This window comes from Perognathus longimembris, chromosome 2, assembly GCF_023159225.1.
Source record: "Perognathus longimembris pacificus isolate PPM17 chromosome 2, ASM2315922v1, whole genome shotgun sequence".
NCBI classification, from domain to species: Eukaryota; Metazoa; Chordata; class Mammalia; order Rodentia; family Heteromyidae; genus Perognathus; species Perognathus longimembris.
The window spans coordinates 82,635,783-82,652,416 of NC_063162.1; the positions used below are offsets into that span (position 1 = coordinate 82,635,783).

The 16,634-nt window shown below is 39.8% G+C and overlaps 2 protein-coding genes across 2 annotated transcripts; both read left to right on the top strand.

The window, feature by feature from the left end:
- Nucleotides 1–2,807: 2,807 nt before the first annotated feature.
- On the top strand, nt 2,808–13,112 carry LOC125344952 (zinc finger protein 39-like). Its single transcript, XM_048337234.1, has 5 exons — nt 2,808–3,043; nt 4,614–4,671; nt 10,670–10,796; nt 12,708–12,797; nt 13,048–13,112. The coding sequence occupies exons 1-5, from the start codon at nt 2,808–2,810 to the stop codon at nt 13,110–13,112; spliced, it is 576 nt and encodes a 191-aa protein (XP_048193191.1).
- A 380-nt stretch (nt 13,113–13,492) lies between these two features.
- On the top strand, nt 13,493–16,178 carry LOC125346764 (zinc finger protein OZF-like). Its single transcript, XM_048339595.1, has one exon. It carries the CDS (start codon nt 13,739–13,741, stop codon nt 15,317–15,319), a length of 1,581 nt encoding a protein of 526 aa, XP_048195552.1. The 5' UTR covers nt 13,493–13,738; the 3' UTR covers nt 15,320–16,178.
- Nucleotides 16,179–16,634: the final 456 nt, after the last annotated feature.

The window sequence follows — 16,634 nt, forward strand, 5'->3', positions numbered from 1 at the left end:
TGTGAGCAAAGAACATTTTTAAAAGAACAGGAATCCCAGCAGCAATCGCTCACACCTGGAATTCTAGCTACTCAGGAAGCTAAGATATGAGGATTACCACTATTAGCAGCTAGAACAGGCAGGAAAGACTCTTTTTTCTTGGGTGGGGGGGGCAGTCCTGAGGCTTGGGGCCTCAGGGCCTCAGCACTGTTCCTGGCTTGTTTTGCTCAAGGTTAGCACTCTACCTCTTAAGCCACAGCGCCACTTCCAGCTTTTTCTGTGTATGTGGCATTGAGGAATTGAACCCAGGGTTTCATGCATGCTGGGCAAGCACTCTACCACTAAGCCACATTCCCAGCCCAGGAAAGACTCTTATTCCCAATTAAGCACACAAAAAAGGCCAGAAGTGAAGATGCGGCTCAAACAGTACATTAGCTTTGAGCTCCAAAGCTCAGGGACAGCACCCAGGTCCATAGGTCAAGCCCTGAGTCCTGCACACAAATATTAGAAGTCAATTCTATTTACAGTGATATCAAAAACAGAATTCACTGAAATAAATTTAACCAAAGTCTAACCTTGAATACTGAAAACTACAACAACAGCAATGGCTGTAAATACTCCAATTTTGTCCCTTATCCTCCTCCCCTTGCCTCTGAGGAATTTATAAAAAGTGAATTCATTTTTGTTCTTTATATTATTAGAGATGTTCTCATGCTTAATGTCTACACATCCAAATATGCCTTACTTTCAACATCTTCATGAATAATAGCCTCAGGTTTACAAAGAAGAGAAAGGGGTGTTGTGCCTGAACTCAGTTGCAAGAAAACAGAGAAGCCATATTTTGACAGGTTGTTTTGGAAGTCTTTATTGGGAAGCCAGGAGCTGCAGATGGACCCTTGTCTCAAAGACCAGCAGCCCTGAATCAGGACTAAACCAGGCTTTTAAAAACAAAACCATATGTTTAAGGTGATGATCCAATTCCAACAGAAACAGACTACACACGGAACTAGTTCAGGTACAAGGTCAGCTTAAACTTTCCATATTGGGGGAGGGGAGAGATACACCTCAAATTTTCCATATATGTAAAGAGTCTATTTAGGGAGACAATCCAGGACTAGCATTCTCTGTAGTCAACCTCTCCTAAGACTAAACAGCATCACATCTTCAATTCAATGAACGGCCCCCCTCACCTTCAGGCTTTTCAGAGCTGGGTTCTCCACCCAGCAAGGAACCAGGATAGCTGTGAGAAGAACAGGGGTATGTTACTTAGATCCAGCCTCATTATTTCAGGAGAACTTGTACAGTAGAAGACTGACTACAGACACTAAAGTGCCCCACCCAACCCTTCCCAATCATGTTGTCTGTAAAGCATCCTCAGAAATGACACCCATAGTTTTGGTTTATTGTTTTGTTTTTTGTTTTTGCCAGTCCTGGAGCTTGAAATCAGGGCTTGGGTACTGTCCAAGCATCTTTTGCTCAAGGCTAGCACTCTACCACTTGAGCCAAAGCCCTACTTCTGGCCTTTTCTGTTTATGTGGTACTGAGGAACTGAACCCAGGGCTTCATGCATGTGAGGCAAGCACTGTACCACTAAGCCACATTCCCAGCCCCCATAAATGTTTAAGAGAGAATTATATGATCCAGGGATATGAGGGAAGGAGAGAAAGGATTGATTCCAAAGTTTAATAGAAGCAGCTCTGGCAAGATAAGTATGAGTTCCTGAGATTTGCAACCTAGAGTGATTGAGAGGAACTTGTAGGGATAGTAAAAATACTGGAATACAAACAATGCAGAGCATAAAACACACAAAGATAAAAGCAGACTGATTTGGGGCAAGGGGTCATGCCACACATAGATCTACACCAAACTTCACCCCTCTAACAAAACCCATCCTGATCACCCAAAACCAACCCCTGTTCAAAGAGCAGTGGAATTTCTCTAAGAATCTAGAAAGCCAGCTCTAATAAATCTTCATGTAGAAACTTTGCTCTAGTTTGTGGAAGACATTGGAAAAGGCAAGGCAAAATTCAGGTCCAGGGCTGGGGATATAGCCTAGCGGCAAGAGTGCCTGCCTGGGATACACTAGGCCCTAGGTTCGATTCCCCAGCACCACATATACAGAAAACGGCCAGAAGCGGCGCTGTGGCTCAAGTGGCAGAGTGCTAGCCTTGAGCGGGAAGAAGCCAGGGACAGTGCTCAGGCCCTGAGTCCAAGGCCCAGGATTGGCAAAAAAAAAAAAAAAAAAAAAAAAAAAAAAAAATTCAGGTCCAGCTTAGAACCAACCAACCAACCAAAAATTTCTAAGACTTGATAGGTGGAAATTCAAAACTTGGGGAAAATATCAGATTTTAGAAATGTAAACTGAGACAAATGTATTCAGTGTACCTACCATACAGTCCTACCATTTTATCCTAGTGGGTACATTACATCAGTAATTTCCTTTGCGAAATATAATCCATTAATCAATTCACTGGCTAAAGAACAATTGTTCTAGGTGAGAGGGGAGTTACCATATTAGAAAATTAAGACAAAACAAATACATAATTTTCATACTTCAGAAGGTACGGTTAGAAAAAGACGGGAACAAATTGCCTTGATTACCATAATGCAACTAGAAATTTACATGCAAGATTAGTGTTGTGTCCACATCTGAATTTTGTAGTTGGTCTCACAACATCTCAGAGGAAAACCAGGATTTCCCGGAAGGACTTCCACTCATCTGGCTCAGGTGGGAGAGTTAGGTCCCCAGGCGGCTGCAACAAGCCAAGGCCCTCAGTTCTGACTCCGAGTAAGGAAGCCTACAGGTCCACTTCCTCCCGTGTGACGCAATGCACCGTGGGAAATGTAGTCTCTCCAAGGCACAGAACCATTGGCTGGGCTCTTCCTGCTCCTTCTGTGCATGCGCCTTCCCGCCCATTGTCGGCGTTTTCCGCTCGGGAATTCCGGTTCCTGACGCTGTACCGCGCTACTTGGAAGTTACTGAAGTAAAGTTCCGCGTTCTGAGTTTTGGACCCAGGGTAGCTCGAGCCCCCGCCGTGCCTTGGCGAACCTTGGGGCCTGAAATGTGAGTGGATCGCAGGCTGGCTGGGAAACCGGAGTGCAGGCGGAAACTGGAGCTGGGCGGTGAGCCCGGAGGCTCCACTCACTGCTCAGGTTCCTCTGGTCTGGGTTGACTGTGCCCGGGGGTCACGATCGCCTTGTCAGAGTTGGTACCGCCAGAATCAGTGTCCTTCCAGGGGCCAGAAACTGGGTGTGTGCTGGCCGGGTCATGAGACACAGCAGGAGTATTTGTGAGTTCTGTGTTGTTTCTTCTGGGAACGTTCCACTCCCCTCCTGCACCTTGTAGCCCGCTTAGCAGGTCACACCTTGTTTCTAGAAAAAGTTCTAAACTGAGGGCAGAGTCTGAACAGGAGTGTCCATCCTGAAAGAACACCGCCCTTGTGAACTCTCGCTAGCCCCAAAGAGCAGAGGCAGAGAAGCACAGAAGGGGAAGATGTAGTTAGCCTTCCTTGCCCTAGCAATGATTGATTCTACTTTCCAGAGCACAAGATTCGGGTGGTACAATTTCCTCAAAACTCCCAACCACTCTTGGACTTTGAGAGGAGAGAAGTGAGCTGGACTCAGGAATAAGCCAGCCAGAGCTGAGTTACCAGAGGGGATAGGAGGTATGGTTTATAGTGGAGAGAAAGCTTGTCACACCTGAAAGGATTCGTCTCTAATCCCATTCTCATTCATTTCATCTACCCCCAGTATCATTTCTAGAATGCAAGCTTTCTCAAACATATCTTGTTATTAAATGTGCCATCTAGAGATTTGCTGCTATTTGCTTTTATCTGATGATTTTTCTTACAATTCCAGGAAATGCTTGCTAGAGACCTTGTGTTTTAAAACAAAAATGACAAAACAAAACTTAAGGCGATCTATCTTGCTCAAGGTTGTATGGTCTGTAGATGTTAAGTAACCTGAAGTTTTAGCCAGTGTTACCCATTAGTTACCATCTGCCAAAAGTAATATATTTTCACTTTGGGGATTTTTTTGATGGGAAGGGAGTAATGTAAGCCAACATAGCACAAACGTTGTTTCTAAATACTTTACTTAAAATATATTGGGGCTGGGAATATATAGTCTTTGGTTTACATTATTCACTTATTATTGAGGTAACAGTTGTTTCCTCACCTAGAAATGAATTACATTTATAATATCTACCAAATAATAATCTGTGGATCATCTATAATGGAGAATATAACATGTCTACTTGAGACATGAAAGGGTCTTTTCCCTCAGGAAGAGTTTTTTGTTGTTGTTGTTTGTTTTTGTTTTTGTTGCCAGTCCTGGGATGTGGACTCCAGGCCTGAGCACTGTCCCTGGCTTTTGTTTTTTTGCTCAAGACTAGCACTCTCCCTCTTGAGCCACAGTGCCACTTCCATCTTTTTTCTATGCATGTGGTGCTGAGGAATCAAACCCAGGGCTTCATGTATATGAGATGAGCACTTTACCACTAGGCCATATTCCCAGCCCCGAGTTTTGTTTTTTTTCTTTTCTTTTCCTTCCATGTGTAGTGTCGTGAGCAGGAAATTTGGGGCTAAGCCACATTGGTTCTTTCCTGACTCCATTTCATTTGCCTTCTCTCCCAGCTATGCTTTCACAATGACGGTGCATTGCCAACAGCAACAAAAAATGAATGGATCTCTGGTGAGTTTCTTTTTTGTTTCTTTCTTTGCTTTTTATAAACTTTTAATCAATTTACTGGGGTCCAAGGATTAAAATGGAAAAGTAGAAAAGATTTGGCCTTAGGAAAATGTTCATCAGTAACTTAAAGGTAGCTTGTAGATTTAGCAGATTATGAAATCTTAAGAGTTAGTCAAAGTTAAGTGCACATTTATCTCAAATTTGTCTCTGGTGTTTCTGATGTGAGAAAGAGTGGTTATACTTGTTACATGATCCAATGCCACCTAGGAAGTCAGCATGCTAATTTCTTATGGAATGCACGGTTTGGTGGCCATTGGTCTGAAATCTCATCCTCATTAGTCATATACTAAACTATCTTAATGATGTTAAACTATTTTAGTGACATTTTTCTGGAGTTACTGAATTAATGTGATCCCAAACATCTATGAATGTTAGAGACCTGAGTGAGCCATATACTTAGATGACTGTCCACAGATAACCCTTGGCTGGTGTATATTTTCCGTAGGGAGTGAAACAGACTGCATAGAGATACATATTTTACCAAAAGCACCACATATATAGAAAAAGCCAGAAGTGGCACTGTGGCTCAAGTAGATAGGTCTAGTAAACAACAGAGTGATTTGGTTTATTATATTAGAAGTGTCACTCTTCACAAATCTGAAGGATATTTATTCAGTAATAAGGTCTGAGCCTTCAGGAACTCTGCTTTGAAACAGTATTTGTGGCAATAGCTCTTTAGAACTCTACTGGGAGAAAGCATTCAAGAGTTAGTGGGAACACATTTGTATTGTAGTAAAAAATGTACACAAAGAATAAAATTAAGATGCACAGTCTAATAACTTTCATCTCAATCCTGTGTATTTGTTAGTAACTCTATTTGAGGTTTTGTATTGTCAGCAAGGAAAATAGATAGATACATACATCACATATATTTTTTTATATAATTAATATAACCTAATATTTGTCACATTACTCTTTTAATGTTAATTTGAAGACAGTAGTAGTAGCAGGAGTAGCAGCAGCAGCAGAAGTAGCAGTAGTAGTAGTAGCAGTAGTGGCAGTAGGAATAGCAGCAGCAGTAGCAGCAGCAGCAGCAGCAGCAGCAGCAGCAGCAGCAGCATCATCTGAGACTTGGACTTGAGCTCAGAATCTAACACTTCACTTTTTGGATGGGGTTACCACGTGAACCATGCCTCTGACCACACCATTCTTTCTTTTTTATTTTTATTTTTGCCAGTCCTGGGCTTGGACTTGGGGCTTGAGCACTGTCCCTGGCTTCTTTTGGCTCAAAGCTAGCACTCTACCACTTGGGCCACAGCGCCACTTCTGGCCGTTTTCTATATATGTGGTGCTGGGGAATCGAACCCAGGGCTTTGTGTATACGAGGCAAGCACTCTTGCCACTCGGCCATATCCCCAGCCCTGACCACACCATTCTTAAATGTACAGTTTATTGATATTGTATATATTCATATTGTTGTGCAACCTCCTCTTCCATTTATCTATAATATTTTCTTCTTCCCTATATGAAGCTGTATATATCCATGAAATATGCAGTTCCCATTTCTCCCTACCCCAGTCTCTTGGAATCATCCATCTGCTTTTTGTTTCTATGCATTTGTTGACCCTGGGAACCTCAGTAAGGAAAATTCTACAGTGGCTGTTCTTTGGGGGGGTGGGAGGGTGGAGACACAGAAAGTGGGGGGGGGGGTTGGCGGGGAGTGTGCCAGTCTTGGCATTTGATCTCCGGGAATATCCTTGAACTTTCCTCAAGGCTAGTATGCTACCACTTCAACAACAACTCTACCTGTATCCTTCTTAGTAGCCAATTGGAGGTAAAAGTCTCAGAGACTCTTCCTACCCAGGCTGCCTTCAAATCACAATCCTCAAGTCTTCGCCCGCTGAGTAGCCAGGAATACAGGTGTGAGGCCTTGGTGCTGGCCTATCATGGCTGTCATTTTAGGACTTGTTTTTTTTTTTTTTAGCGAATTGTATTCATGATTCATCAGTTCTGTAGCATGCATTAGAATTTCAGTTCTTTAAAAAAAAATCTATTGGTGGATGAGTTGTTTGCTTCTGTCTTTGGTTACTGTGAGTAGTTGATATTAAATGATTTTCCCGGTACTTGTTCAAACCCCTCTTTCTCTTTGGTTGGATACAAAGCTAGAACTGCTGACCATATTCCTGTGTCCTTGTATATTTAGTTCTTGTTTTAGCATCTTTGACTATTTTTTAATTCTGCCAGAAATCCACCAAATTTCACACTTTTCCACATCTCTAACAATGCTTGTCATACTTTTGGAGTTTCTATTTTTAATGTATCCATAGTACTGGGTATAAACTAGGCATTTCATTGTGATTTTTATTTGAAAAAATCTTTGTTATACTAATACTGAACACCTATTTATATATTAATTAGTCATTTGTCTATATTACTGTAGGAAGGTCTCTTTCATCATTTCCCCATATTAAAGTCCATTTTCATTTGTTTTTGAGTTGTAGGATTTTATTTTATAATCATTTAAATGAATTCTGTTTATTAATCTATTAAGAGATATAAGCAAATATTTTCTCAAATTTCATTCATGGGTGCCTTTGTCATTGTGCCTTTCATGCACCGTGTTTTAATTTTATAGGTTTGACATTGTCTGATTTTTATAACATGCACTTTGGTGTATCCAAGGAATAATTGTCAAATTTGATGTCGTGAACCTTTCTCTTCATACTGTTTTTTGCTCCCTTCTCTCTGGTACCTATACTTACCCCTGTTTTCCCCCTTTGCTCTTCTCTTTCTTTCCCAAATGGGACTTGCTGTATTTCCCTGATTTCTTTCTAACACATAAGCTCAAATGATAGTCCTACTCCAGCTTCCCACCATGCTTGATGTTTTCTTCTTTCTTTTTCCAATACTGGGGTCTGAACTTAGACCCCACTGTTAGTTAATATGCTCTCTCACTTGAGCCACTCCTCCAACCTGACTGTTAGCTGGTTAATTGGTATTGTCTACCTAGACCTCAGCCTCCTTAGTAGCTAGGATGAGAGGCCTGAAACACAATACAGGTACTAGAATTCTATTGTTGTTTTAAAAAAATTAATTTGTCATATAAAGTTCATCATTAGTTTGATACTACAGTAAAACTGGATTATTGTTACTGCTTTATGCAGAAATTTATGTTCAACCTAACCTATAATAGTCCATGTTTCAGAGTAAGTGCTATCATTCATCTCTAAAACTGTAACATTTTTCTGACTATGATAGGTTTTCTTGAGCACGTAAATTGGTAAGTCCAGCTGACCTCCAAAGAGGAATTTGTTTTTACCTCAAAGGTGGAAAAATTAAGCTTGTTGCTACCATGAATAAAAAATAAACACCAGTATTACAATACATTGTGTTCTGGACCCATCCTAATTTCTCTACAAGGTTTTTGAACCATAGATTATTAGAAATATATTATGTAATTATGATGTATTTGCAAATTATAGTTCTCCTTGTTGATTTGTACTTTCACTCTCATCAGGGAATGTACTCATTAAGTTTTGCCTAGGGGTTTATTTTTACTTTCAGGGTATCTTGGTAAATGTAACACACAATGCTGAGGAACAGCAGTGAGGTATTTTTGTGTGTGTGTGTGTTTCTGCTGTCTCTTTTGTCTAGTTGTTCTGTTGGTAATTGGGAGAAATATTAATTATCTAATTGTAGTGTTAAGTGTTAAAACACTCCCTTTTAATTCTGTGGCTGGGACTTGAACCGGACCTGGGCACTGTCCTTAAGCTTCTTCTCAAGGCTAATGCGCTATCACTTGCACTGTAGCGCCACTCCCAGCCTTTTCTGTTTATGTGGTACTGAGAAATTGAACCCAGGGCTTCATGCATGCTAGGCAAGCACTCTACTATGAAGCCATATTCCCAGCCCAATTCCGTGGCTTTTGTTGCATGTCTTGGGAGACTTTGTTTTTAAGCATATAACTTGTATTATTCTGATGGATGATTTGTGTGTTATTATTACGTCTCTAGCTATAGTCATACAGTTTGTGTTGACCTTATTTCTTTTCGTAGTATCTCTGTTTGAGCTTCTTGGTATTGGTTTTTGCTTATGGCATCTTTGTGTTTATTTTCATGTCCTTTAGAGCATGGCATTGTGAGTGATATATCATTGAGTCATTGGTATTCTTGGTGATGTCAGACAATGCCTGTGTCTTCACTTGTAATCTCAATGCTTGCGCTCTACCACTTGAGCCCTAGCACCACTTCTGGTTTTCTGGTGGTTAATTGGAGATAAGAGTCTCATGGACTTTCCTGTCTGGGCTGGCTTTAAAGTGCGATCCTCAGATCTCAGCCTCCTGAGTAGCTAGGATTATAGGCGTGAGCTACCTGTGCCTGGCTTGAGGTCTCATTTCTAGAACTGCAAGAAAATGTATTTCTCTCCGAATCTATTTTGGTATGACAGCCATAGGAAAGTAAATGTACTTAGAGTACTGTCATACTGCATCAAAATATATAGGTACTTTTCAAGGGAATAGTTTCATATATAAGCTTAATCCTTCATACATTAAAAAATATTGGTGATTTTATGACCTTGAATTTAGAGCATGATATTTGCAAGACAAGTACTGTAGCAATTGGATATTTGATCTGTATCCCTAGTTCTTATAATTTTGTTTTTAATACATGCATGTATGTAATTATTGAGTCTTCATTCATATGAGCTACCCACATTCTATTGTAATTTTTGCTTTAAGCCATCATTTTAAAAATTATATAAATATATACATATATATATATATCTGGGGTTGGGGCGGGGGAGGTATTCCTTTAAGCTTAGCCACAGATTTATGATCTCTGATCCAGGTCCCATCAGTATATCTAACTTAGTTCCTTTTTGTCATTGTCTAAGCAAGACAATTTCATGTAGCATTCTGGGAGTGCAAGTGTGCTGCTAGTGAATTATCTTAATCTGAGAATGTGTTCAATCCATATTATTAGAATAGTTCCTCTGGACAGAAGATTGTGAATTGAATATTGTTTTCTTTGAACAGTTTACCGACATAGATGCTTTTTGTGTGTTTGGGGTCATCATTTATTTCTAATGTTGCTGAACACAGCGACAGTAGAAAGATGGTTTGACATTCTTTCTTTATAGTGAGATTCAGCCTGGGAATAAAACTTTCCTTGGGCCCTCTGCACAATATATTAGTACCAAATTCTGTTGTGTCTTCCTTTATTTTCCTCCACATTTTTGGATCAGTTCCCCAATTTTATTTCTGCATGTATATATGTATGTCCTGCTGGGAGTAGTCATGCCTCACACTGCTTTCTTATATTCTGCCACTTATTTCTCTCCATATCCCTTCTATCCTTTCAAGAGGAACTAGTAAAATGCAAAACTGGTCAAGGCACATTGTATTCCGCCTCATTTATGTTCTGTATTGTAGAAGGTGGGTGATATCATAATAATTAATGCTACCAGTTCTTTAGTTAGGAATGAAATATAAGGGGCCTGAAAACATCTTTAGGGATATACTAATAACAATGAGCACATAAGACTTAAGTAAAATTTCTGTGTTCTGAATCATTAGTAATCAGTTTCTTGACTATTGTTACTTCCTTTAACATTTTCCACCGTGCTTTTGTAGATCTGCTAATGTGGTATGTAACTCTTGTGACTTCTGCACAGATCCCTGTAGAGCCTATATTCTAGGCATCTATTTATAGTTGATGCTTTTAGTACAGATCATTAGATCCTTGGAAGATAATTTTTATTTTACTTCTCTTGCAGCAAAAACATTTCCTGATTGATAAGGGAAACTTTGCTTTGGTAATTAATAAGTTAGTGTAGTGGCAGATATTTGTACTTTGACTTTTCTTTCCCATGCTGTGTAGATAACAGAGCAAACTTGAACCATTTTGTGTAAGACAGAAACATACATGTAGAGGAGTGAAATCCTCAGACTTTGTTTTCTCATAATTTAGGACTAATGACTTTTTGCAATGCGCCATTGCAGGAGTTGATATCATTTGAGGATGTGTGTGTGGACTTCACCTGGGAGGAGTGGAAGGACCTGGATGATGCTCAGAGGACCCTGTATAGAGATGTAATGCTGGAGACCTATAGCAACGTGGTGTCCTTGGGTGAGCAAAGGTCACATTAATTCTCAGGAACAAGTGCTTTGTTCTTGATAGATGAATATTTATCAGATGTAGTGCTATTTAGATATAATATTCTATTCTTTGAGGACCATCATGTCCCCATAACAGAAAGTTTAATTTGGTTGCACAACTCCTGAAGCCATCCTCTTGTCATTCTTCAAGGTGCTGAGTGAGTAGTTTGGTTAAAAGTTCTACACTGTTTTCCAATAACAGGGCACTATGCTCCCAAATCTGTGCTAATTATGAAGCTGGAGCAAACAGCAGAGCCATGGATGGAAGAAGAACCCTGAGAATAGGACTTCCCAGGCAATACAGTGAATTCTGGGTTGGGAGGTTGTGAAGATTAGAGCCAGCGTGGCTGTGTTGAGCTGTTCTCCACAGTTTCCCCAGCTTCCACTTGTGAGGACAGCTCCTGTCATGCATTGTACGTCTGCCTTATGCAGTCTTCATTGGTGCCTCATGTAGAAAGAACTCTACCTCCCCATTTTTATTTCTTTAAGTCTAAGTAAGACTCCAGTCACTTTCTGGCTTGTAGACTTTCTATATGTTCACCTGCCTTTTTTTTTTTTTTTTGGTCTTTCCTGGGGCTTGAACTCAGGGCCTGAGCACTGTCCCTGAGCTTCGATTTTTGCTCAAGGCTAGAATTCTACCACTTGAGCCATTATGCCACTGCTGGCTGTTTCTGTGGTACTGCGTAATCAAACCCAGGGCTTCACGCATGCTAGGCAAGCACTATACCACTGAGCCATCTTCCAAGCTCTGATCAGTTGCTTTTTTACCATTTATTTCTAAAATCTTTTCCCCTGAGCAGTTATTTTACCTCATAAATTCTTTAATACTTGTTAGTTGGCTAATTCACATGTGGTATTTTTGTGTGTAGATAACAATATAAATTAAATGTATTTCCTTTTAAAGAATATATACTATTTTCAGAACTAGAACAGTTAAAAAAATTCCAGGATGTGTAATGGTGACATGAGATGCATAAACAAACTTTTACCTGGATGAGACAGAAATAAATAGGATTAGGGATATCATTTACTTAGGAATAATTTTTTTCAGTATGAAGTTTTTTCAAACTTGGCATATAATATATAGGTTGATATACCATCTCCTATAAAGTACACATCACTAATGAGGACATGAATATGGAAATCAGTAATTTAATGCTGGTATTTAAAATTAAAAAGCAGGGGCTGGGAATGTGGCCTAGTGGTAAAGTGTTTGTCTCATATACATGAAGCCCTGGGTTCGATTCCTCAGCACCACATATATAGAAAAAAGCTGGAAGTGGCACTGTGGCTCAAGAGGTAGAGTGCTAGCCTTGAGCAAAAAGAAGCCAGGGACAGTGCTCAGGCCCTGAGTCCATGCCCCAGGACTGGCAACATAAACAAAACAAATAAAATTAAATTAAAAAGCACATATTTATGGAGAAGGTCATCTATAGAATTGATGAGAAATGAGAATATAGGGCTGGGAATAAGGCCTAGTGGCAAGAGTGCTTGCCTTGTATACATGAAGCCCTGGGTTTGATTCCTCAGCACCACATACATAGAAAATGGCCAGAAGTGGTGCTGTGGCTCAAGTGGCAGAGCGCTAGCCTTGAGCAAAAAGAATCGAGGGACAGTGCTCAGGCCCTGAGTTTAAGCCCCAGGACTGGCAAAAAACAATCAAAGAAATGAGAACATGGGGGGAGGGGGGAATGTGGGAGGAGGTAACAAACAGTACAAGAAATGTATCCAATGCCTAACGTATGAAACTGTAACCTCTCTGTACATCAGTTTGACAATAAAAATTAAAAAAAAGATATGAGAACATATGAGAAGCCTTTTCTACCAGGTTGTCTCAGATCATTACACCAGGCCATAGTTATATCATATATCCCATTAACAGGGCACTGTGTTTCTAAGCCAGAAGTGATTGTTAAGCTGGAGAAAAGGGCAGAGCCATGGGTAGGAGAAGCCCAAGACAAGAAGAATAAAGGTGAGTCAGCATTTACTGGACATGGATGTTGAAAAGAGCAGAGCTCAGAAGATGTGACTGTCTTGAGATGTTCTCACTCATGTCCCAGCTCCTGGATTCCTGTGTTGCTGGTTCTTTCCAGCAGGTACTAGGGCAGTGGATGAAGACATGCCATACTCTTTTAATAATACCATGAGAGGAGGAAGGAATTTAACTGAGAGGCATAACTTAACAGAAAATGTCTCCCCTTTTTCTGCTTCTATATGGCCAGATTTTACCAGAGCTAGCTTAAGGGAATTGCAAGAACACATCAAAAGCAAATATTCTAAGCATTAAAGAACAAGACATTAGAAGGTAGTAAGGGTAAATAGACAAAGGTAGTTTTCCTTCTTTGACAGTACTGTTGCAGAAGGTTAGACACACATAATCCTGTCTTTAATTAAATACAGGGTAAGGAATCATAAAAACACCAGTTTTCTGCTTCAATATGTAGCAGATTATATGTACTAAGCTTAAAAGCATTAGCAGTCAGTTATTGAACATTTTGACTAAATATTTCCTCTGATATTAAAACAGAATAAAACAATCAAAGAAGAACATGACTATCGGTATTTGTTCAGTAACTTGTTAGGGAGAAATGCATGCAGATCTCATAAATCCATTACTAGTTCTATTGTTTTTGAATCTTTAGTAAGTAGGATGGGAGGAAATGCTTGGATGCCATCATAATTTTATTCTGCCTGTTGTTAAACATTTTAGATATCCAGCAAGTAGATGGCTTGATTGAAATATGCCAGGAAAGTCCAGACAGACATCTGTTGCAAGTTGTAATCAGCAGTAACAACACAGTGGAGGAGAGAGTTAGGTTTCTAGGTGTAAAAACTATAGCAGATATTCGTACTAGAAACCAGACCTCACGAAACAACAGGAAACTCACACAGGAGAAATATCCTGTGAATACAATGAATGTAATTACCAGAAGTCAGATATCAACAGGCCTCAGAGAACTCCCACAGGAGACAAATCATATGAATGTAATACACGTGGAAAGTCTTTCAAGCAAAACTCATACCTCAGTGTGTATTGGAGAAGACACACAGAAGAGAAATCTTATGAATGTAACCTATGTGGAAAGTCTTTCAAATGGAAATGATAGGTCAGTGTGCATCAGAGAGCATACAGGGGAGAAACTATATGAATGTAGCACATGTGGAAAGTCTTTCATCATGAATGCAAACCTCATTGCACACCAAAGAATACACACAGGAGAGAAACTATGTGAATGTAACTTATGTGGACAGTCTTTCAGACAGATGTCACATTTCTGTGTGCACCAGAGCACGCACACAGGAAAGAAATCTTATGAATGTAATAAATGTGGAAAGTCTTTCTACTATAAGTCCCACCTTAGTATGCATCAGAGAACACACACAGGAGAGAAACCATATGAATGTAACACATGTGGAAAGTCTTTCAGGCAGAAATCAAGCCTCAGCAAGCATAAGAGAATTCACACAGGAGAGAAACCTTACGAATGTAACAATTGTGGAAAGTCTTTCTACTACAAGTCACACCTCAAGGTTCATCAGAGAACACACACAGGAGAGAAACCATATGAATGTAACACATGTGGAAAGTCTTTTGTCAGCAAGTCATTCCTCAATGATCATCAGAGAACTCACACAAGAGACAAACCTTATGAATGTAACAAATGTGGAAAGTCTTTCAGCAGGAAATCACCTCTTCTCAGGCATCAGAGAATTCACACAGGAGAAAAACCTTATGAATGTAACAAATGTGGGAAGTCTTTTGTTTTCAAGTCAAACCTCAATGAGCATCAGACAACACACACAGGGGAGAAACCATATGAATGTAACACATGTGGAAAGTCTTTCAGGCAGAAATCAAGTCTCAGCAAGCATAAGAGAATTCACAAAGGAGAGAAACCTTATGAATGTAACAAATGTGGAAAATCTTTCCACTACAAGTCACACCTCAATGTTCATCAGAGAACACACACAGGAGAGAAACCATATGAATGTAACACATGTGGAAAGTCTTTTGCCACCAAGTCATTCCTCAATGATCATCAGAGAATTCACACAGGAGAGAAACCGTATGAATGTATCAAATGTGGGAAGTCTTTTGTTTTTAAGTCAAGCCTCAGTGCGCATCAGACAACACACACAGGAGAGAAACCATATGACTGTAACACATGTGGAAAGTCTTTCAGGCAGAAATCAAGTCTCAGCAAGCATAAGAGAATTCACACAGGAGAGAAACCGTATGAATGTAACAATTGTGGAAAGTCTTTCCACTACAAGTCACACCTCAGTGTTCATCAGAGAACACACACAGGAGAGAAACCATATGAATGTAACACATGTGGAAAGACTTTTGCCACCAAGGCATCCCTCAATGATCATCAGAGAATTCACACAGGAGAGAAACCTTATGAATGTAACAAATGTGGAAAGGCTTTCCACTACAAGTCAAGCCTCAATATTCATTATCAAAGAACACACAAGGGAGAAACCATATGAATGTAGCACATGTGGAGTCTTTCAGGGATATATGTCAAGTTTCCACAGGCATCAGAGAATTCACACAGGAGACAAACCTTATGAATGTAACACGTGTGGAAAGCCTCTCACCAACAAGTTAGATCTTAGATATCAGAGTTTACGTTGGAGAGAAATCAGCACCAAATCAGAAAGATGGAAATGAACTTTGAACTTAGGTCGGGGCCACCCTTTATCCCCCCCCCCCCCACCTCCTTCATAGAGCATTGAAAATTGGAGCATACTTTGGCCAAATACCTGATGGAACTAAAGATGCTGGACTATGGAATGGTGCGCTTTCCTCCTCAAATTACATCAGAAGCTCTTCGCTTTGTACTGGAAATTCTTAATGATGGTGAATGGATACTACCTCTTCAGCATGACCTATCTTATACTGAGGAATCCCTTCCTCTTATGCAGCACCTGGCTAACAACATAGTTATGGACGATTAGGGCTTACAAAGTACATGACTTTCAAGAAGAGTATAATTACATGTAGGCATGCCCATATCAGCATTCCACCACAGCTGGATTCTGCACTAGTTCACGATTTACCCACAGCTGTGAGAAAGGTATAACTTGTCAACTTGAGTTGAAGTACTGTGATAATAGCTGAAAATAAAATTGGCATCATGTGCCACTTATACATAATATACGATATTGACTGGGATTTTAATGAAGGTTGTGGCCATTTTTACTTTTAATAGCTTAACTCATCTGAATGTGGCTACTTCCTCCTCTAAGGTAACCTGTAATTCATAAGTGCATTCTAAAGCCAGTTTTCATTTTATGTATTTGTTTTTGTTTATTGGTTCGGGAAATAAAACAGGATATTCAGAACAAATAAGCTAATTTTCCCTTCCTTTCTGAATCTTATCCTCCTGAAGGATATTGACAGATTATGATGCATCTAGCTCCTGTACTCTCTATAAACATCCATATATATGAGTTGCTGTGGATAGTTTTTCGAGTCCATTCAGTATACAGCAACAGTCCTTCCAACATGTGTAGTTCTTTCTGTACTTTTACCTCACATACTATATGCATGTACTGTGGACATATGTTGCCCTGTTGATATTCAGACTGCATTTGCTCACTGCCTTTTCAATGCTGGATACAGATCATTTTGTACCATTTTTTTCTTGGTATGATAGACTTCCCAAAGTACATGTGTTCAGGCAGAGCCAAATGAATTTGTCAGTGTCATCAGCAGTGCATGTCAGTGCTTTTCTCTGCATCTTCGTTACATCTGAAAGTAATCTGTCTTAAGTCTTTTCTTTTTGTGAATTGAACTAGC